This window comes from Hippichthys cyanospilos, chromosome 4 (assembly GCF_059441005.1).
Source record: "Hippichthys cyanospilos isolate Australia breed blue-spotted pipefish chromosome 4, RoL_Hcya_1.0, whole genome shotgun sequence".
Taxonomy (NCBI): Eukaryota; Metazoa; Chordata; class Actinopteri; order Syngnathiformes; family Syngnathidae; genus Hippichthys; species Hippichthys cyanospilos.
Genome location: NC_142372.1, coordinates 3,519,415 through 3,541,089, shown reverse-complemented (window position 1 = coordinate 3,541,089; position 21,675 = coordinate 3,519,415). Strand labels below are relative to the sequence as shown.

The window sequence follows — 21,675 nt, the reverse complement described above, 5'->3', positions numbered from 1 at the left end:
AGACAGAATTTTTGCAAAATTTGTCAGGCCTAACATAATTTTTTCAGTTTTGATCTCAATAATTTTTTTTTGAGAATCAAAATTGTTTTTTTTTTAAAGTAAAATATACACTGAGTTCTTTGATAACTCTTTCCCCATACATTTTGGTTGAGACAAAGTGATGTGAGAACCACAGAACTCACATTTGAGTCAGTCTGCTTTGGTCAAAAGTGATCAGTACGAACGGCAACTGTCATGCTATCAGCATCAAAACCAATCTTTTAAACTGCGTTTGAATGGTAATCTGACTGCTCTAATTAGACGAAATGAAGCACTCAAGCGCTGCTAGCTAGCAACTAATTGATGCTAGAGGCTGCGCTTAACGCTGGCAACAGTTTCCGTGCGATAAAGTGCTAGCGGAATTAAGTCGTTTTTTAGCGACAAGAATCTTAAGGCTTTCTGATCTCCCGATATATATATATATATATATATATATATATATATATATATATATATATATATATATATATATATATATATATATATATATATATATATATATATATATATATGGTGTACATACAGCGAGTTGGAGTGTGTGTTCCTGAGCATGTGGTTGGTTGCAACGGTGCCATTGCGAGGCAGTTTCGGGGAGGAAGGCAACGAAGAATCGGTCATCTCCTCAATATCCGAGTGGGATGAAGCCGATTTGGGAGATTTCTTCTTGCTGAACGCCTGCTTGAAGGAGCTTCGCAACTGAGGGTAATGAAAAGAGAGAAAAGAAGTAAGAGTGAGAGACAATAAAATGCAGTTGAAGGCTTGGAAAAAGTCCAAAAATAAGAGCAGGGTGGAGGTGCGGGGTCATGCCAGGAAAAGCAGAGCAAGTTGGCTGTGAAAAACTGCCAGTGAGTCAGACAGCCTTGACAAATGTTTTTCTGCATATCTATTGGGAAGGTTTTGTTTGCCTATTGAATTAAGTTAGAATCGATGTAAAATGATGGTGGATAGATTCATATCTTTCGAGCGGGTTTGGATTCGGTGGAAAAAAATCGCCCTGGAATACTTGTTACTCTTCCACGCATATTTCATTGGTTATCGTTCACTCTTCTACCTACTCAAAGAAACTGAATCTTTTTAACTGGAGTAGAGCATGCACATTATAATTTTTTTCAAATTTGCAACTATTCATCCAGAAGTTTGTTTTTTTTATTAAAACAAACTGAAAAATCAGCCAATTATGGATCAAAAAACGTCTGACCCAATAGCTGGGTGAAGCTAAAAAAAATGGGTGATTTTTTTACTCAACAAGTCTAAAAGTTGATGTCAAATTGACCCAATCCCTGGGGCAAAAAAGGATCGACCCAAGATTTGGGTCAATTTTGACCCAACTGTATGTGGGGAAATCAATCCCCCAATTTTATTTTTTTTTATGAGCGTGTTCAAGTATTTCAGGGTGTTTTTCTTTTCTCTGAAAAGAGCTCCAGGTCCTACAAAAAGGAGTGTGAGTAAGGGAAGGCCATACCAAGGTGAGGAAAATACTAGCAGTTGGCAAAAGGGGGACTAAAAACAGAAAACAGGTTAGTAACCTAAAAAGGGGGTTCTGCTTCTTTTAGTCAGCAGGATGCACTGGTCTTACCTCATAGACCTGCCGCATGAAGCGAAGCAAATGAAGACAAGAGAAGACAAAATAGCACAGGATGTGGAGTGTTAATGTGTTATGGCTGATCCCTGAACAGCTTGTGAGAACCTGCATGGCGGCGCCCCCACCCAGCAAGGTCTCGACTAAGCTAACGAGTCAGATTAGAGGGGTTCGTTCCTATCGCAGCCACCTAAAGCAGGAAACTTGACACAAGCGCTCGTCTTTTAACGCCAGCGCAAAGCACCACCTCCACAACTACCAGATTCTGATGGGGTTCTGAACCACACAGGGAGCTAACGCCACATACGGCGATGACAGAAAGGGAAAGGTTAGAAGTTGCGTACGTCATCGTCTCTGACTTGTCCTGCGGTGCACAACAATGTCTTCAAGTCACAAAGAAAGAAAGAATTACTGACTAAAGCAAATTTGTCAATGTAAAACTGCTTAAAAAAGAATTAGTGAGTTAGCCCTGTTTGCAAGTAGACGGGCAGACTACCGTAAAATCCAGTGAATAATACTGTATGTACCCCCATAATCATCCTTATAAAGCAGTTTTTTGCTCTGTTTTTACACATAAAACAGTCCCCTGATTTCTGACATTCTTTTGTATCCTATGGACATTCCACTAAAATGTAAAAGCTTTTAAGTCCAGAGGGAAAAAAAATATACTCTTTTTCCATCGGTCTTTCAAGGTATTTGATTTGAAATGTGCTAGAAAATCTGTGATCATGTATTTGTGTATCTTTAAAACTGAAGCTATAGGTTTCAAACAAAATTGTCCTAGAAATGAGCAAATCAGTCAAAAATCAATTAGTCCAGGGAAGAATCACCTTTTCACCCGTGAAAGTTGTCTGGAGAGGAAAGCCAAACATGCAAGGCCAAGACACGCAGAGACAAAAAAAAAAAAAAACATATTTGTATGCAGTTTGTATAAATTTGACACTCAGGCCCATTGATGTAATATCCTGATTTGTCTTACCCAATTCTTTTTGTTTTTCTTCTTATTCTTCGCATCGGCTTCCATGTTGGAGCCCATGCTGGAATGGCTGGTGGCACTGGCCACGCTGCTGACGCTGTCGGAAGAGTGCTGCCTCCTGATTCGCAGTTCCGATTGATGATGCTGCTGCTGAACGCTGCCGTTACTGCCAGCTGCAGAACAACAACATCAGTGCGGAGGACAAAACTCTTTATGGTATTTGTGAAGCGGAAATTGATGCAAATCTGCGTGTACCTGTCCTTTCCATTTTAGGCGTGAGTTCAGGGGTGTTGATGACCCCGTTGATGGCGGCCTGGGCCACCGCGTTTTGCTTCTTCAGCAGCTCGATAGTCTTCCTCAGTTCGTTCAGCTCGGAATCCTGAAAACGTAAAACCAAAAACGTAAATGGGAATAGCAGTTCTGCGTGGTTAAAAAAAAAAAACCCCACAAAGGACTTCTCTTACTTTTTGCTCAGCGGTCAAGGTGAGGCTCTTCAACCTGATGGTCATGTTGCCCAAACTCTGCTCGAACGCCGCCACCAGGTGAGCCTAAGGGACATTGACACGTTTACGTTTCGCCTCGAAAAACATCCATTTGTTAATAAAAAGTAGAATTGATCTGTTTTTGCACGCAAATTTGGTCAAAAACAGACTGACGCAAACCGTTGGGTCAAAATTCAATTTACGTGTTATTCATTGGGCTGAATGGGTATGGGCATGAATTGGGCCCCAAAAAAACCTGGATTGTTAAAAAAAAACTACATGTGTACATCAACCTCCTTAAATTCTTGCAGCTAAAACATTCAAATTATAATCTAAGTGTCGAAAAATAAAGGATTTGTAGGTAACGAGCGCCCACTAAATTTAAGGGTTTTCTTTTTCAGTTCTTATTAATTTATGCAACGACACGCGAAAAATAGTTGAATTATTCCTTTAGCTTCAAAAGAAGATGAAAAAAAAAGAATGTATATGTGATGTTTTGAAATTCATTTTAAAATGAAATAACCCACAAAACAGGGTTATTTAGTGGGTTATGCATTTAGTCACAAATTTTTGGGCTGTATTTGTTGGATGTTGGTTGTACAAAACAACTTTGGGTCGTTTATTAACATTGACCGGACTTTTTGGGCTGGAGTAGCAGATACTTTAAACCCAAAAAATGGTTGTTTTGTCCAAAAAAACCCAGGTACACACTAAAAATGTAACTTTTCTAATGAATATGACACAACATTTTGGGATAAATATATATCTTGTATGTATCTTGGTTGAGGCTAACGTGAAAAGGCAAAAGTGAAAGTGTGTGAAAGACAACTGAAAGCACGTGCGAGACTTGAGTAAGGTGCCGAATGACGTCTGATTCAAGATGAGACCGCTGGAAACAAAGATGCTCTTTGAACGTTGGCTTTGGGGCATCGAGGCGCGTCCCGAAAATGTGTCATCTGTCCACGGGTCGGAGTGTGTGAAATTATACATTTGAACAAAGGCGCTGCACTGGATCCTGGGCTGCAGGCCATCCGGCCAATCGCTGGCACATAACTAGACTCACTTGTAAGCGAGCTGCTTTTCCAGTACTCTCATATAACTTGAAATCTTGGCTGTAAATTTTCGGGGCAAATCTGGGCCATAGCAGTGTGCTAAGACACAAGTGTCGTAATCTAAAACCTTTGCCTGGGCCGCATATCTCTGTCGCTGTCGGAGCGCCCACGTGCAATGAGTCAGGCGGCAGATAAGCGGCGAAGCATAGCGAGGCTTGTGCAATAAAAGGTGGCAGCAACCCATCATGCCTGGAGATGTTCAAAGTTTTATTTTTTCTTTATGACGGCATCAGATATAAAATTGCATGGTCTGGCAGTCAAAGCGCATTTCCCCAGGATCTTAAAATGTCAATCATAAACATGGTTTCTGCAGGTAGCGATACATATAGCCTTTTCAAATTGAGAGCAAATTAATTGGAGCATGAAGCCACTTGTTGGCGCCTGCCTTTTTTTGTGTTTATCATCAGTTGCTTGCTTGTCTTGCCTTAAAGTTGATTTAATTGTGTAACACACAGCCTATTTTTGTCTTCGATTGTGTCCAACTTGTCTCAAAACCGTTCTGTTTAAAATAAATAAGAAAAGATGTGTCAAAGTGACCCAAATACTGGATCGGTCCTGTTTTTCACATATAGTTGGATGATATTTGACATCACTGACTTAAAGAGTGAAGTTAATTTCATCCGACTCCAACACATGAGACACGGAAAGCCCATGTCCTCTAAAGAGCAAACTAGGACTTGAGAGGATAGTTCAAATGAGTCAAAAGACACACACACACACACACGCACACACACACACACACACATACATATATATATATATATATATATATATATATATATATATATATATATATATATATATATATATTAGTGCTGTAAAACATTTTTAACTTCTTAATCACAGTTAACCCCCGTAGACTGCTGGGATAGGCACCAGCAAGCCTGCGACCATTATGAGGATTAGCAGCTCGGATGGACGGATGGAAACATAACCATGATTTTATGAAAACCTCTAAAATTATAAAATATTTGTGTGAGTGAGCAAACCCCAAGAAGTGTAAATAAACAACACAATTGCGGTGCGGCATAAACAACAAGCAGCACTCACGTTGGCACTCAATTGCGTCGTTAGGGCGGAAACTTTCTCCTGGGAGGCATCCAGCTCCCGGCGTAACTTGCGGATCTAAGAAAAGAAAAAAAAAAAAAACTCATAAAAAAACGACATAAAAGCCGCCTGATAAAAACCTGCAATTTGCACGCACGCCTAAAACTAAGGTGGTGATAAATGACGGGGGGCCTCCGGAGTGGAGCAACAAACGTGCCTGTGGTGGTCCATGCAGGTGTTCAGACAAGAACATGGTCAGTCCCAAGTAGACGTGTAACAGGATCTAACTAAAGACGCCCCCCCCCCCCCCCCCCCCCCCCCCCCCCCCAAATGTTCCAACAAGTCCAACTATTGAACACGGCTTGACTTACCTCTGACTGAGACTTCTCCTCATTCTGTGAAGAAACAAAGCGAAAAGGAGAGATGATCATTATGGGATGGCCCTTGACTTGAAAACAAGCCAAGATCATGTTCTAGATTTCAGCCCCTCACTTTCATCAAGTCAGGATGGCGCGGTGTACCATATCTTTCGGTCCTGAAGGCATTTCGCCGACATATCCCCAGCGTGTCCTATTGTTACCATGGTAACAATACTCGGAAAGGCTAAGCGCACGCCGAGGCTCACGTATGCGACCCAAAACAATGACGCGCGCAAAGCCCGTATTTACGCTTTTAGGTACAACGGAAAACATGCGTCCTGAAGGACGGTTCTTAAATTTCGTCCATCTTCATAAACAATTAGACAGCAGAAACATACCAGGGCGTCGATAGGTATCAGCAAATCAAATGATTGCATTCCAATCAACGTTTTTCATGACATTTTTAATGTCAATTGAAAAAAAAGGGAGCTGAAATTTCCAGCAGATGATTAAAACATGTCAAATTTCAAAATGCAACGATTCTGACATTTCTATCTGATTGCAGCTGGACGTGCGAGATTTTGTCGACAAAAATAACCATTGTCCAAATTTTGGACCATATAAAACCATTCAAATTTTCAATTTTTGAGATGCCTTTGATTAGGATTTATGACATTGAGTTTCCTGCGATTTTACACAAATGTGAACAGATATAAAATCGTGCGTAAACTATTTGTGTAATTTTCCGGGTCATATTTCCAAACTAGTCCAAGCCAGCATCCAGTTTTCATAAATGTCCCATAAATGTATACAGTCTTTTCATTCAATCTACTCCGTAATATGCTCGGAATGTAAATCTATTCATTTACGACTGGTTCATTATTACCGCCCTTATTGTTCTATTCTATTCTATTGCCTACTTTATTATTTGCTCGATTATGGAATGTAGTCTGCTCGGGGAAGCAAACGGAATAAGAATTTCATAGTGTGGTATTACTATGCATATGACAACAGAACTCTAGAATCAAATCTGGCTCGTTTGTTTCCAAATGAAATCATTCATTGCCGTTGCCGTCTACAGAAGTCAAAATCCATCTCAACAGGAAGTCAAGAAGCGTCGTGGCTGTCAAAGAGAATTGTTATGAGTAATGATATATTTTTTTTCCCCTTCTGGGCGGCAGCCACCTCCGGTGACATTTTAAAATTCCTGAGAGTCCGGTCATGTGAAGTTCAGTTTGAGGACGCACGCACGCAGGCGTACACACATAAGCTGTCAATCAAACTTTGTCAAGGAATCACGCAGTACACGTTAATCGCACCTCCAAAATCCTAACACGTTCGCACGGCAACACCGGATAAGCATTTGCGACTCGATCCCGTCGGCTCAAACAAAAATCTTGTCATGACACGTTGATATGAATCGGAGAGGCCGAAAGATGAGGTGAAATTTCCCCTGACCTTCTCAACCCTACCGTGAGTTGAAAAGATGCCAGAGCGCCCGCGAGGGGGAAAGTCGCCATCATTATGCCTCCAGTCGGATTTCAACACCCGATCCAAATGGACTTTCGGGGAGTTTGTGTGCTACACCTGCCCAGGTGAGAGTACCGGTCCGCGGAAGGAGAAGGGGGCGTGGCTAACTGGCAAACAACCAACTCCGATTGGCTGTGGTGTAAATGTAGGCCGGGCCAAGCGTGTGTGTGGAGTGTGGGCGTTTGGAGCTGTGGTTGGATTAAGTTATTAACGCACACGCAAACACACACGCGCGCACATTATTTCATCATTTTGCAAACAAAAGACAAAACATGTTGGTCTGGTTTTGACATTAACTGTCTGCACACACGCAACACTTTAGTGAGTCACTCATTCAATAATTGATTGGAGGGACCGGAAATATACCGAAGCTGAAGAGAATTCAAATTGTGGTCAACTCTGACGTGCCCAAAAGTTTCGAACACACCAAGAGGTCAAGAAGTTCAAACCTCTTAAAAAGCATTTTACTGGAATGAATGTCATAAGCTATCATCCAAAATCTGAGAAAATATTGCGTAGAAAACTGTCTAGGCAAAAGGTGCCTATTTTGAAAAACTCATCATAAAGCATCTTCCACATCAAAAACCTGACTGAGAAAATTAAAAGATGGGCAAAGTAGTTTTAGCAAGACAAATATATTAAGATCTCTTGATAGAGGATGTGAATTGAAAGCCATTCCACATCATAAAGCATCTTCCGCATCAAAAACCTGACAGAGAAAATATAAAGATGCCCAAAGTAGTTTTAGCAAGACAAATATATTAAGCAAGATCTCTTGATAGAGGATGTGAATTGAAAGTTATTCCACATCATAAAGCATCTTCCACATCAAAAACCTGACAGAGAAAATATAAAGATGCCCAAAGTAGTTTTAGCAAGACAAATACATTAAGTAAGATCTCTTGATAGAGGATGTGAATTGAAAGCCATTCCACATCATAAAGCATCTTCCACATCAAAAACCTGACAGAGAAAATATAAAGATGCCCAAAGTAGTTTTAGCAAGACAAATATATTAAGCAAGATCTCTTGATAGAGGATGTGGATTGAAAGTCATTCCACATCATAAAGCATCTTTCACATCAAAAAGCTGGCTGAGAAAATATAAAGATGTGCAAAGCTGTTATGGTAAAATATAACTATTTTGGAGAACATTTGAAAATATACAGTTGTGAAACATAAGTCATTTTGAAAAACTCTTGAAAATGCACATCAGTGACTGGAAAGTGATTTCACATCACAAAGGTGACTGAGAAAATACCAAGATGTGCAAAGTTGTCTTGGCAAAAAAAGACTTTTTTGAAGAGCCTTTCAAAAGAACTGGGACCGAATGTCTTACTCAATAGCCTCGAGAGTTTTTTTTTTTTTAAACGGATCAGTCATAAAGAATCAGTCATAAAAAGCCAAAATTTAGTTTGTTTGCTGTTCGTCTACTCACCGTGGAGTACATGGACGAGGCGCTGGAGACCAGAGAGAGGGACGAGCCATGAACTGGAGAGACAAGAACACCAATGAGAAAACTGTGGTCTGCTCCCCCCTCCCAGCATGAAAGTTTCAAGGTAAAGCTCGGACACAGTGCGAGCGGTGGCGCAGCCTTGGCAGCTAACTAATCACACATCAAAGTATCCAGCCCACCGGCAAACCTTTTGCTCGGAAGCCGATTAGACAGAATCGCGAGGGGGGGTGATGTCATCGACCTTACCGAGACTCCGGGCCGGGTGCAATCATTAACCTCTCCGTCACAAAGGCTATGCTAATCTTACGCCAACGTGTACTGGAAGTACAAAAAAAACAGATGTGCTCTACAATTTGGCTTTAGCGTCTATCTTATCGGACCACGTTGTTATTGTCCTTGCATATTTCTCACCCAAACCCAAACCCAAACAAACATGAGTTCATTCCTATTTTTGACGCTGAAGTTTTATCTTTAAGAGGGTTGAACGGAGAAATGGGAGAAATTGTACCAGAAAAGAATATTATTTATGTGGTCAAGGGTTTTAACAACTCTAAAGCATAAACAATAAATACACCCTCCCTCCCGGAAAAATCAATAAAAAAATTAAAACAAAAATAATACAATTAACTAACTAAAACATAAAAGGAACAAAAATTAACAAAAAAAATACAAATATTAGAATAATTAATTGATCATTTTCAAAACTGCTTTAAAACTTACATAAAAAAAATAAAAATAATAAATTAAAAAAAACATAACATACAAAAAGACAACTTAATAAAAAATGTAAAAAGTTAAAATGCATTAGGAATGAAAATCAAAAAACTTACAAAAGATGAAAAAAAATGAAAAGAAAGTAATAAAAAAGTAATAAAATGAAAACTGTATAATATATGAAAATACAAAATAAAATAAATGCATAAAGTCTAATAAATAAAATAATGATTGAAAATATACATAACAAAAAATAATTAATCTAAAATATAAGAAAGAAATGTACCTAAAAAAATAATAGACACAAAATTTAGAAATGAAAAACCTAAGAAATAAACCTACAAATATAACAATTATTTATTTATTTATTATATAATTAAAAAACACACGGGGAGTTGAATAAACAAAAAAAAGTGAAAACAAAGCCAAAAACCTATCATAGACAGAAAAGATCACAAAATTAATAAAAAAACAATGGTGTAAAATGTAAACCAAACAAAAAACAAAATACATGAAATCAAGGAAATAAAAAAACTGAAAAAATATATAATAATAATAATATAAAAAAAAAAATCAACTTCTATTTCACATATTTCCCTGTTGCGGGTATTTTTGGAAAGTTCCAACATGGTTTTTCCCCTGCACTTGAAAACAGTTTTTTGTAAACTATAAGTTTCAACAATATATTTGGCAGGAATAAACGCATAAAAAAAGATAACGTGGTTTCCACTACTAACTACTTCCATGATCCCATTCATGAAAAAGAACCCAAAAACGGAGTAACCTTTACTCCCGAAATTGCGTACCTGTGTTGCGGAAAATCCTTTGAGCCCGAGGGGGCGTGTACTTGTGAGGGGATTTAGCTAGCACACAAACGGGACGGTGTTAAGTAGATGAGGACACTTTTGTCCTGTCAATCTCAACGGCGAAAAAAAAAAAAAAAGTCCAGTAATTCTATACGGGCGACATGTATGTCTATACGGACACAAGCGCACATCCCGACACACAAAGAGGGAACGCGACCTTTCTTGTATCGCTTCTGCTCTCTCACGCCTCTCACTGTGATGATCCCTCTAATTACAAAACGAACAGGAAACTAAACTATCCCGCTGACAATAACAAGGCTTTTTCTGATTTCCTTGAACGTGTCATGCCTGTTGCGATATCAGTTGCTATGCAGTTGCGATGGTTTGGCAACTTTGTGTATTTATCATTGTTGTTATACAGTGATCCCCCCTACTTCGCTGTTCGAAGTCTAAAATCCGCGAAGTAGGATAACAGTCCCTAGATTTCTATGTACGCCCCAATATAGCCGCAGTAACTATAAACAATCCTTTTTTTTGTATTTTTAGCGTGTTTTATTTCCTTTCTCCAATTATTTAACATTACATTATCCTTATTAACATTATTGTATATTCATTAAATAACTACTATTACTTAGTTTGTTGAGAATTTGTTCTCAGGACTGGTTATCTGCACCGAGACTCCGGTGAAAGAGTACGCAAGTCATCACGTTGAACTTCACATTTATTTTGGCTCATGTATGGTGTATCATGTAGTATCTGTTGAATAATAAATCAACAACAATCTTAAAGTCAGTGAACTAACATATAAACACTTAATCTATGAATTTACTGTATTTTTAGCCGACATTAGCGGGTTAGCAACAACCAACAACAACTACTAACTATAAAGTGCAACCTCTACACAAACGAACACATAAACAAGAATAAACACTCATCGCTTACTAAACATAGGCAGTAGCGTGCGTTATCAACATTAATGATAATAAACTATAAATATGAACTTACTACGTCACCGTAACGAGCCGAATGACGCACAGAGAACGTAAAACAGGAAACGGAAATGCAACGCGACCCAACAAATTAAAAGCACACATTTCAAAATAAGATAAAATAACGAACTCTAACGCTTAAAGAATTTTTAACATAATTATTAACTAATATTACTTAGTTATTTGATGAATACAGTACTGTATAACATACGTTTTTGCTTTTTTCCATTTTTTTCCGAATTTTGCGCATTTTTCAAATTATTTTTTATTTTGAAATATTTTTAATTTTTCCTGAAAAAATCCGGAAGTACTGAGACTGAGATATCGGAGACCGTGAAGTAGGAGGGATCACTAGGGTCTTGTGTTTACTATTTTGATTGGTAGCACCTGGTTCGTTCCTTGCTGTATCAGTTGCTATGCAAATGGACCTTCAGTTTGCTTCATTAAGTCATAAAAGACGGATGTTGGACAGTATTGGAGATCTACCACAAAATTTCTTAATTAAGGCTACTCCTCAGATGTAGTGCAAGAAAATGATCATGGGACTGCTAAGTTTTGGTTTCTCTTCAACAAAATCCAATTTTGATCCCAAATTTTTTAGAAGATCCAAAACAACAGAGCAGATTGTGTATCTGATGTTTGCGTGTATTTTACGCTTTCTTTTCTTATTGTTTCAGCCCCGACATAATATTTTCCAACTAATCATCAGATCCGCTAAAGACAATGCTCCTAGTCTTTGTAAGTGTGTTTCTACCTCCGTCAGCATGCCGCTGGACCCTAGCTGGATTCTGTTCCCAATAAATAAGCTTATGAAAACAAAAAAGTGAGCGGCCCAAAGCCGATTATGGCTTTCGGCCGGGCACTGAAGGCTTTTTCTTAGAGAAGCGGTAATCCTTCCTACGGTTTTCCTAACACGTGTATTCATAATCGTTTTGGCAGGGGTGGTGGGAAAATCAAATTAGATGGAAGTATTGCGTTTTTTTGTTTTTTTTCACCTAATTACAGACTTAGCGCTTGACGGTCAAGATTGCAACACGCTCGCACTCTCTCTCATCTCGTACCTTCCTCAAAGCCGTCGCGGAAAGAACCCGATCGGCTCATGGTGCGAGTCTTCTCATCCAGGGACATGCAGGAGTTTCTTAGGCGGTTGTCGGTGCAGGGGTCAAAGGTGACGTCCTGGTTGGTCAGACTGTTGTTACGCAGGCCCGTCAGGTTGATCTGAGCTGTTGACGTCGGGCTTGATGCTGCGAGGAGCAAATGGGAATCAAAAACTATGGAATAACGCGTCATCCAATGCTATTTGCCTCACTTTTGAATCAAGGGTGTCCAAACTGTGGCTCGGGGGCCGTTCATGGCCCACGGTCAATTTTGTTGCGGCCCGCGGAGCTTCCTGAAAATGGCATTGGCCACTAATAAAATTTGTTTTTTCAAACGATGTCCCAATCACATTTTTTTTTTTTTTGCTCTAAAGTCTGAATCCATGTCACCTGATTTTGAATATCTGCCAACAGGGACCCGATGTGATGGCTTGCAAAAAAAAAAAAAAAAAAAAAAAAACCTTTTGGCAATGTCAGTGTACCTCTGGATTATTATATTAAGCTCTTAAAAATAAGTAAATAAATAAAGAGCTAAATATCAACCTTTTTGTCCCAATTCTGATCAGCTAATAATGATGCATTTAGGCCCAATTTCCAATGATGTGGACAACCCTAATATATATATATATATATATATATATATATATATATATATATATATATATATATATATATATATATATATATATATATATATATATATATATATACATACACAAAAATGGCATCAGATGAAAAAGTTTGGACACCCCTGCATTCAGAGTCAATTATGTCCTCCAACACAATTTGATCATTTAATTTTGATATTGAGGTTTAATATTGCCAAGTGTGGAGCGTACCAAGCTGTCCAAAATTGAAGCGAGTACCAGATGGGGAGGTGAGGCTGGAGCCGGGGGAGAAGGGGGAGTTACTGGCTGATTCCTGCAGCCCGCTGGTGGAATGGGAACGCAGCCAATCGCGGCCCTCCTCGTGACCTCGCAGCTGAGGGGGCGGGCCATACCTGAAACAAGTCAAAAGTCAAATAGGCGGAGAGGCTATAAACACGGGAGGACCGCGTGTGGAGTCTGGTGACTGATTTTTACGAATGTGTGGAGCTGCCAATGTGTATTAAACATTTATGACTGGCAAACTTGTTAAAAGGTAGTAGGTTAAATGGTGAAAAATGCATTATTTTCATCCCATCCCACAGAAAAAAAATATATACATTTTGAAGCATTATAACAATACATTTCAAAATTAAGTAAACCGCAATTTGTGGACTATAACCCATAATAAAAGAGAGAATTTTTTTCGCAAATATTGACAGCGCATCTTTTGTATGGATGTCAGCTTTTCGGCTGGTCCTCTTTAATTCAACCCTACCTCCAATTTACTTTCTCCATATGCTCCAAAAAACACGGTAATTTAAATATCCTTATAACTAGGTGCACCTTATGGCCCCCCAATTTTCATAAAATATAATATGTATTTATATATAGAAAAATATTTCATAAAATAGGTTCATTGAGACAGCGCATTATAACCCAGGATGCCTTATAAGACAAAAAAGTCAATCTTGCTGTGATTGTCACATCACATTTTTGACAGGAAAAATGATTATTTTTATGATAATTAAAAAAAAAAGAATCGGGGGGATGCTAACACCTTATATATGACTGGTAAAGCAGTGGTTAAAACCAAGAATTCTAAAATATAAAATGTTCCCGCACTGGCTCTGTTAATGTATTCACATTTTTATGCTTCAAAATATTTTTTAAGATTTGACTTAGAATGTTTATACTTTCAGCATTTTTTTCCTTTTTATGCAGCCAAGTTAGTAGCCGGAACTAAGGCTGGGCAATGCATTCAATGAATTCGATTCAATTTGTCATTTTAACAATTGGATATTTTAAAAATTGCTAAATGGTGCTAAATTTGTGTGAAAATTGAATCACAAGATTCATTAGTTGGCAGGATTACACGCAAAACAGGTTTCTGACACTTCTGAACAATTACAAATGAACCTGGGTCAAATTGACCCAGAATGCTATTAATATCCAAAGGAAAAAAAGTATGAAGGAAGTCTTGAATTTGTTACTTTGTGCGTGCCTCTACAATAAAAGGAAAACAAAACAGAGCTTTTGACACTTTTGTTTAAATATTCACATCTCCGGGTCATATTGACCCAGAGATGTTATTTTGGTTCTTGAGAAATAAACAAAAATCCCTAGTGAACACAACATATTGGATTCGTATTTTGGACACATTTGTGTGGCTAAATACACTCTGGGTCAAATTGACCCAGGGACATTATTACAGTTCCTTGCAATCCAACGTAACATGAGGGATAAACTCATAGTCATCCAGAATGATTGAAGAAAATCCAGATTTGATTTTTTTGGCCATATCGCCCAGCCCTAGCCGGAATCATCGCACGAATCAGACGCTGGAACAAAGCATTATGGCAGAATGATCATGGATTTTTAGCATTTTTGCGTCTCCCCTCGTCAAATCTGTGAAATACGACATTCGATGATGAGAAAAGTGGCATGCCTCCTTCGCAGAAGCAGAACACAACCATGTGGGTGCCAAGCGGCAAACACAATATTCCAAGACGCCAAAAACAAACACAAAACTTGAGCACGGCCCCGAGCGGTGAATGTGGACGCGGGGGACTGAAGACAAACATGTGGAGTATGTCCAGCAAGCAGGTGGTGTCAATACCTGAGTCCCTTCTTAGGCAGAGTGTTTCTGCCACAGAGAGGCCCTCTGTAGGAGAAAAACACTTCAGACGGGCCCAAAAACACACGTGGCTAATTTGATCTCATTTTCACTCAAATTGCCTATACACTTGCACTTTCCGTGTTCTTACCACAAGGTGGCAGCACAGTACCAGGAAAGACACAAAACGTTTCACAGCTACACTAGAGCCACACAGATTGCTTTTTTTCTTCCTTATGTTGTGGTGCCTAACAACAAGGAACAAAAAGAAAAACCTAACACAGCACACAGGTCCATTTTACCTGTCCTGTTTCCGAGGCAGAGTGTTTCGGCTGAATTTAGGGCTAGCGGAGGGGGAGGAGATGGGGCTAAGAGAAATGGGGAGGGAAAACGCACAACAGACAAAGAGAAAGAGAAGTTTTAGACACCCTTGAGAAAATATTTAGGAGATAAAAGAGCTCGAGATGACACTTTGAATTAAAATCTCCCAAAATCCATGATAGGCGCCATTTAACCCTTTTGCGGTATTTTGTCCAAACTGATTTTTACATCAAAGGGATTTCACATCATAGGGAAAGCATTGAAAGAAGATACTAGGGAGCTGAAATTTCACCCCGATGGTGACAACCTGTCAACATGGCACAATCAATGTGCCATCCCTCGGCTAAAAAACTGCGGACTGAGGCAACTTTTTCAGTTCAATCAAGAACCTAAAAAGTTGGTTTGCTCCCCTTTTGACCCAGTTCGGGTTATTTTTAAAAGTTAGGTTTAGGTAAAACAAAAGGATTAAAAACTTAATGAAGACTTTTTTTTTCAACTAAGCGTGACTTGTTCGCGCTCACCTTTCGGCCACGCCCGTCTTGACGCTGCCGGCGCGGCCCAAAGCGAGCAGGGTGTCCTCCCGGTGGTTCCCGTGGCCGCCGCCGCCGCCCCCTCCTCCGCCGGCGCTGCCCAGGCTCATGTCAATGGACTCGCTGCTGGTGTGCATGCTGCTGACCGATGGGTAACCCACGCTGCCCGTTCCGCCGTGGCCGCCCAGCGTGCTCTCCCTGCTCTGGACGGAGGAGCCGCTGAATGTCGTGCCCCACGTCAGACTGTTGGAGGGGCCGGTGGACGAGTAGACCGAGCCTGGGCTGGAGGCCTGGACGGGGACAAACATTTGGTAAATTACTTTGAAGAGTATCGTAGGGCCTAATTCTTGCTTTTATTGGGGTTTTATACCGCTACGTTTTTGATTATCGCGGCACGGTTGGCACCAGATGCTTCAACAGTACAAATGGTACTCAAGTAGAAGGATCATTTTTCTCTTTGGTTTATGTGTGTAAATATGACTGTCTAGAATTTTTCTCCATGTACGTTACATTTCTTGAAGTTGGTTATCAGTTTCAAGGCTCAAAATAGTTATTTTCATTTATTTTCATCACTGATCTAATTAGAGGAGCAATTTTCAAGTTTTGGGGAGATGATAGTGCCCATTTTTTCCTCTCTTGTATGTGTGTGTATGTAGTCTATCTTTAATTGTACAATAGGTTTCTTGAAGTAAGATTTTCATTTTCAAAGCTCGAAAAAATTATTCTCATTTTGCAGTGCAGTTTTGTGAATAATTGATTGAACTTGAGGAGCAATTTTCTAATTTTGTGGGGGTAATAGTGCCCCACCTTTTCTATCCGGTATATGTGTGTGTGTGTGTGTGTGTGTGTGTGTGTGTGTATGTCATCTATCTTTTATTGTTGTTACATTTCTTGAAGTTATTTTCCATAGCTCAACACAAATTTTCTCATTTAAGGAGCAGTTTCGTGAGTCATTGACCTCATTTGAGGAGCATAATAGTGGCCATGTTTTTCTCACTGGGATGTTTGTCATCTATCTTTTAGGAGTATTTTTCTCATTTTTAATGTTTTATTTGTTATTTTTCAAATTTTCAAGGCTCCAATTTTTTTTTTTTTTTAAATTTGCCGAGCAGCTTTCTGAATGATTGACTTAATTTGAGGAGCAATTATTTCGTTTTGTGGAGCATTGTTTTCCCTGTTTATCCCAGGGATTTTCAAGTACAAAATGGCACTACCAAATATTATCATCATTTTCAAATATAATGATCTTTACAATTATTGTTCTTATTACCATTATTAAACACCGACCCACCCAAAACCAGATGCGGGCCGATGTTGTCACGTTATGATTCACACAACTTCTGATCAAGCCTTATGAATCATGAAGAAATATTGGAAATGGGACATGCAGAAACTTGTCTCTTATACCTTCAGGCAGACAATTCAACGCATACAATTTCCATCCGCTCTCATACTCAATAACGACTTTGCGGGCTTTCACTCTGTGTCGCAATTATGGGCAAGGCAACGCTTGACAACATTACTGTTTATTGTCCATATATATATATAATATTTTAAAATGTCACTATTTGAAAATCGCTCCCACCTGTTCGCTCCCCAGCGTCCCCGTGCCGGAACCAGCCACTCTGCCGCCGAACATGGGACTGATGGTCTCCGTGTCCATGGCTCCCAGTCCACCGTCAGAAGACTCCGCCATGGCGCTCACGTGATTCATGGTCGCATGGGGGTTGGAGATAACGGTTGAGTTCTTCATGTTGTCTGCAGTAGTGACCGGAGCCTGTTTACTGGATTTCCCGCCAAACAACCTAGGGTCAATCAAGTGGAGGGAAGAATTTCAGATTAAACATCCTGTTGTGTTTGTTTGCAATGAACAGCAATAATGTCCCTGGGTCAATTTGACCCGGGACATATTTAGTCACCCAAACGTATCTGAAACGTGTACAATCCAAATTCAACATTTTGTTTCAACCAGTAAAATATGTTCATTTCTCAAGAATAGCAATTATGTCTCCGGGTCTGTATGACCCGAATTTGTGCATTTATCCAAACGTGTCAATAACTTTTGGATTAAGTTTGCAAGGAAAAGCAATAATGTCCTTGGGTCATTTTGACCCGGGGCGTACTTTGTCATCAAAACATGTCTGAAATGTGTATATTTAAAATCCAATACTTTGTATTAACCAGTAAAATATGTGTATTTCTTGAGAACAGCAATAATGTCCTCAGGGTCAAAATGACCCAAGGGTGTGTGCATTTTTCTCAAATTGTCAATAACCTTTTTCTTTGGTTGGAAATCCATTCACAATGTAACAAAGGCAATACTCAATGCAAATCTGTGTACTATTTTTGTTTCTTTGTAATAGCAACATTTGTTTCCCTGGAATAGCTATAACCTCACGGGTCAATTTGACCCAGGGTCATGTATAATTATCCAAAGGTTTAAAAAAAAAACGTTATGTAAGCCTGATAACAAATCTTGTGATTCCTTTTACGCCTTCAGAAACAGAAATAATATTATTGGGTCATTTTGACCCAGGTTTTTCTTATCAAAATTTCAAAAAGCATTCTAACAAAATGCATTCTAACAAAATGCATAGGGTTAAGGTTAAGGTTAGGGTTAGCCATGAGCAGTGTTTTTGTCCAATCCTTTGACATTTACATCAAAGGCATTTCACATGAAATGGAAAGCATTGAGAGAGGACGCCGGGGAGCTGAAATTTCACCCACAAGTCAAAGTTCAAAACAGCACATCTTCGTAGATCTCACACTACCAGGAGTGTGCCATTCATTGGCTAAAATACTGCCAAAATGATGTGGACGAATGATGTGGACTGCACAGGGGTTAATGCATTCGTTTATCATACACGAGCCAAGCAGAAGAGTTGTACCGAAAAACTACATTCAGCATTTGCTTTAACTTTCAAATGGGTCAGTCTGACCTATCACGAGGGTAAAATAAATCCAGTAAATAAAAGCATGTTGATCTGAATTTTAGGTTTTTCTTGCCCACATACTAGTAAAGACTCTAAGTAGTCTTTACCCAGATCTGACTGAAAGCCAACAGAGTCATAACTCTCTCCTGTTTGCGCTAACCCCGGGTTGAAGTTAAATACAAGCTATAAGGAGTGGAGCTGTGATGGGCAAGAACAGAGGCATGCAGCCTTTTTGAAGAGTTATCACTCCCTGACATTAATGAGGGCACAGTGTTGAAGGAAGACTCCAATTAGCTAGCGCAACGCCCTCCTCGGACGCATGGAGGTTTGGAACCTGATCACATGAGCTCCGTTGACCTCATTTGACCTTAAAGGGAGTGTGTGAAGGCCGGTCTGATTATTTCTCAGCTCTTCAACATGTCGAACCCGCTTAGCGTTTGCAAATATGCTAACCTGCGTAGCGTCGGTGATGAAACCTGCTGTCTTCCCGTGAGAGGAACCGTTGCCGATCCTCCGCTCCTGAAGCCGTCGATATCCGAGACGCCCTTCTCGCGATCCGTCTGATTGGCCAGCAGAACTCCTGAACCATTGGCCTTGCCGACGGCATTTTTTCCGTGCGACGTCACCGAGAGCACGGCGGCTTCGATGCTGCTGGTGGATGAGCGGTTTCCATTGCGGGCGGCCGAGCCCGAGCGCCCGGGTCTCGGGAGGCTGCGGTACTGAAGGGTGGAGCGGGCGCTCGGGGGGAGGAAGCCATCGTCGTGGTGACCTAGCAACATCCCCCCTTCCTGCCCACCTGTCTTCAATCCTACCAGCGAGCGTACCCCCGATTTTGGAATCTTCCCCAGAGTGGCTGAGCCGCTGGTAATGGTGGCGCCACTGGCGGTTACCATGGCGACCATGCCCTGTTTCTTGAAGCCAAATGTGCTTGTTGGTGCACGGGAGGAATGCGTCTGGGGCTCCGAAAGGGTATGCGTGAGGGAGCTGGGTGTCGAGGCGTGGCTGGTAAGGACTGAGTGCTTCTTTGCGTCATCCGCAACGTCAGGGGCCGAGCAGTTAATGCCGTTGGAACGTGGCGAGAGGCGTCCCTTTTCTGAAACCTTGACATCATCAGTTTTACCTGTAAGGCATACAGTAAACAAGATGGTTGGCAGAAAGTCTTATGCTTACTGTAGCCTCATACAGGGTTAGCTAGCTAGCTATCAATTTCCTGTAAATACTTAGATAACTACTTTTGGTCTGTCTATCTAACTTGTCTATATAGCTAGCTAGCTAGTTATCACAACTGTTGGTCTAGCTATCTATCTAGGCTATTATGCTATCTAGCTCGCTATGAATCTGTCTCTTGATCAAAGCTATCAAGCTAGCTAGCGAAAAGCATTCTGGATAGATAGCTAGGACAAATAGATGTGAGCTAATGAACTATCTATCTATCTGGCTAACTATCGGTTAACTATTGTATGTCTACATAGTTAGCTAGCTAGCTAGCTAGCCAGTGGGATAGTTTGACAGATGGGTGGACGGATGCTAGCTAGTGTTCAAGGTCAGCTAGCGCACTAGCTAGAAAAGCTAGATAGGTATGACAGACAGACAGACAGACAGACAGACAGACAGACAGATAGATAGATAGATAGATAGATAGATAGATAGATAGATAGATAGATAGATAGATAGATAGATAGATAGATAGATAGATAGATAGATAGATAGATAGATAGATAAAGCGAATGGTGCTAATGTTTTATATAGAATTGAACCGGCTTACATTCCAAAAGAATGTTTCCTGTTTTGTTTTAGACCACCATGTATTCCAGGGAGACCTTGAACTAACAGCACCATATATGACTAAACCGTCCACTGAAATAAGATCTTGGCATCATCCAATGCAAGTAGTCATAAATTACACAAAAAGATAAACTTATATTACACATGTTAAAAAAAGAAAGAAAAAAATCGTTACCTGAACTGTGAGTTTTGACGGCTGCAGAGCTTGCGGAGCACGTGCCACTGGTGCTTTTGGTCCGTGGGGGCGTGACCCCCACCTGCGTGCTCACGCCTCTCCTCCAGGAGCCCGTGTGGGACACGGAGGCGGCCTTCCTCCCGGATCCGCCCTTATCCGACTCATCAGAGATGTCGGAGGTGTTGCGACGACTCCACTTGGAGCCTGGCTCCATCTTGACCCCGCCGTCCGACCCCTTCACCTCGTCTCCCGACCAGACCTGGTGCAACGCCGTGGACACCGATTGCTTCTCGGCATCTGTCACGGGCTGACAAAACACTTGCTTGGTTTTCGAAAATGAGGTGAGTCACTTGCTCGGCTCGAAATGTCATCCGACTTGACTGAAGTTGCCCTCTCCTCTGCGGTCTTTAAGTGGGACACTAAATTACAGCTGTTTGAGGAATGACGGCTGCTTTCAAGCTGCTCCTGCGGTTGCCAAGGCAACACTCGCAAAAAGCCGCTCCGTTAAACGGCGATTAAAAACACACCGTTACACGGCATGCGGCCAATGTGGGATACGGATTTCCAGATGACGCGGTTTGCGTTAACCTGTCTTGAATTCTTTTAAGCTCCTTTTGGCGTTCTCTTCAAAGCTTTGACCTCGGCGACAATAAATATCTTTTCTTCATTCCTTTCTGCGAACCGAAAAGGTAAAAGTTTATCCGTGCGAAATGATTTAAGGCTAATGTCAACACGAGCTCTTTGCGTTCGAATCCATGCAGGAACGTACGGATTCTGTCGAAACTGAATTCATATGAAATAACAACGGTTATGGTATGCATAGGCTGATAACAAGGCCAATAAAAATGTTTTCCCGACGATTAATTCTGTGTGTCGTCTTTGCCGTTCATTGAAGTGAAACAAGGAACGCATACAATCCAAGCAGGAACTCTGTTGAGACTAAATTCATACCAAATGGTGCGCACGATAAATTTGACCAGAAACTATCGTGATAAACGACAGTATCACTTTTTTGTGATGCTAAAGGCATTTTTTTCATGCAAAA

At 40.4% G+C, this 21,675-nt stretch overlaps 1 protein-coding gene across 6 annotated transcripts in view; it reads right to left on the bottom strand.

Moving 5' to 3' along the window:
* The window catches only part of nav2a (neuron navigator 2a), a 164,111-nt gene that overhangs the window by 9,580 nt on the left and 132,856 nt on the right, over window positions 1–21,675 (bottom strand). For 4 of the 6 annotated variants that reach the window (XR_015865267.1, XM_088412194.1, XM_088412190.1 and 1 more), the window contains 15 exons: window positions 20,631–20,937; window positions 19,124–19,790; window positions 17,323–17,542; window positions 15,729–16,027; window positions 15,189–15,254; window positions 14,890–14,934; window positions 13,026–13,186; window positions 12,151–12,333; window positions 8,563–8,615; window positions 5,607–5,630; window positions 5,239–5,313; window positions 3,059–3,142; window positions 2,850–2,973; window positions 2,598–2,767; window positions 563–735 (listed from right to left, as the gene is read on the bottom strand). Coding sequence is in view for 5 of the 6 variants with exons in the window: in XM_088412194.1 (XP_088268320.1) it covers window positions 563–735; window positions 2,598–2,767; window positions 2,850–2,973; window positions 3,059–3,142; window positions 5,239–5,313; window positions 5,607–5,630; window positions 8,563–8,615; window positions 12,151–12,333; window positions 13,026–13,186; window positions 14,890–14,934; window positions 15,189–15,254; window positions 15,729–16,027; window positions 17,323–17,542; window positions 19,124–19,790; window positions 20,631–20,937 (2,651 nt within the window). In the remaining variant the exon portion in view is untranslated. The remainder of the gene's footprint in view (window positions 1–562; window positions 736–2,597; window positions 2,768–2,849; window positions 2,974–3,058; window positions 3,143–5,238; window positions 5,314–5,606; window positions 5,631–8,562; window positions 8,616–12,150; window positions 12,334–13,025; window positions 13,187–14,889; window positions 14,935–15,188; window positions 15,255–15,728; window positions 16,028–17,322; window positions 17,543–19,123; window positions 19,791–20,630; window positions 20,938–21,675) is intronic. The other 2 variants (XM_088412191.1, XM_088412193.1) reach the window with 2 other exon arrangements.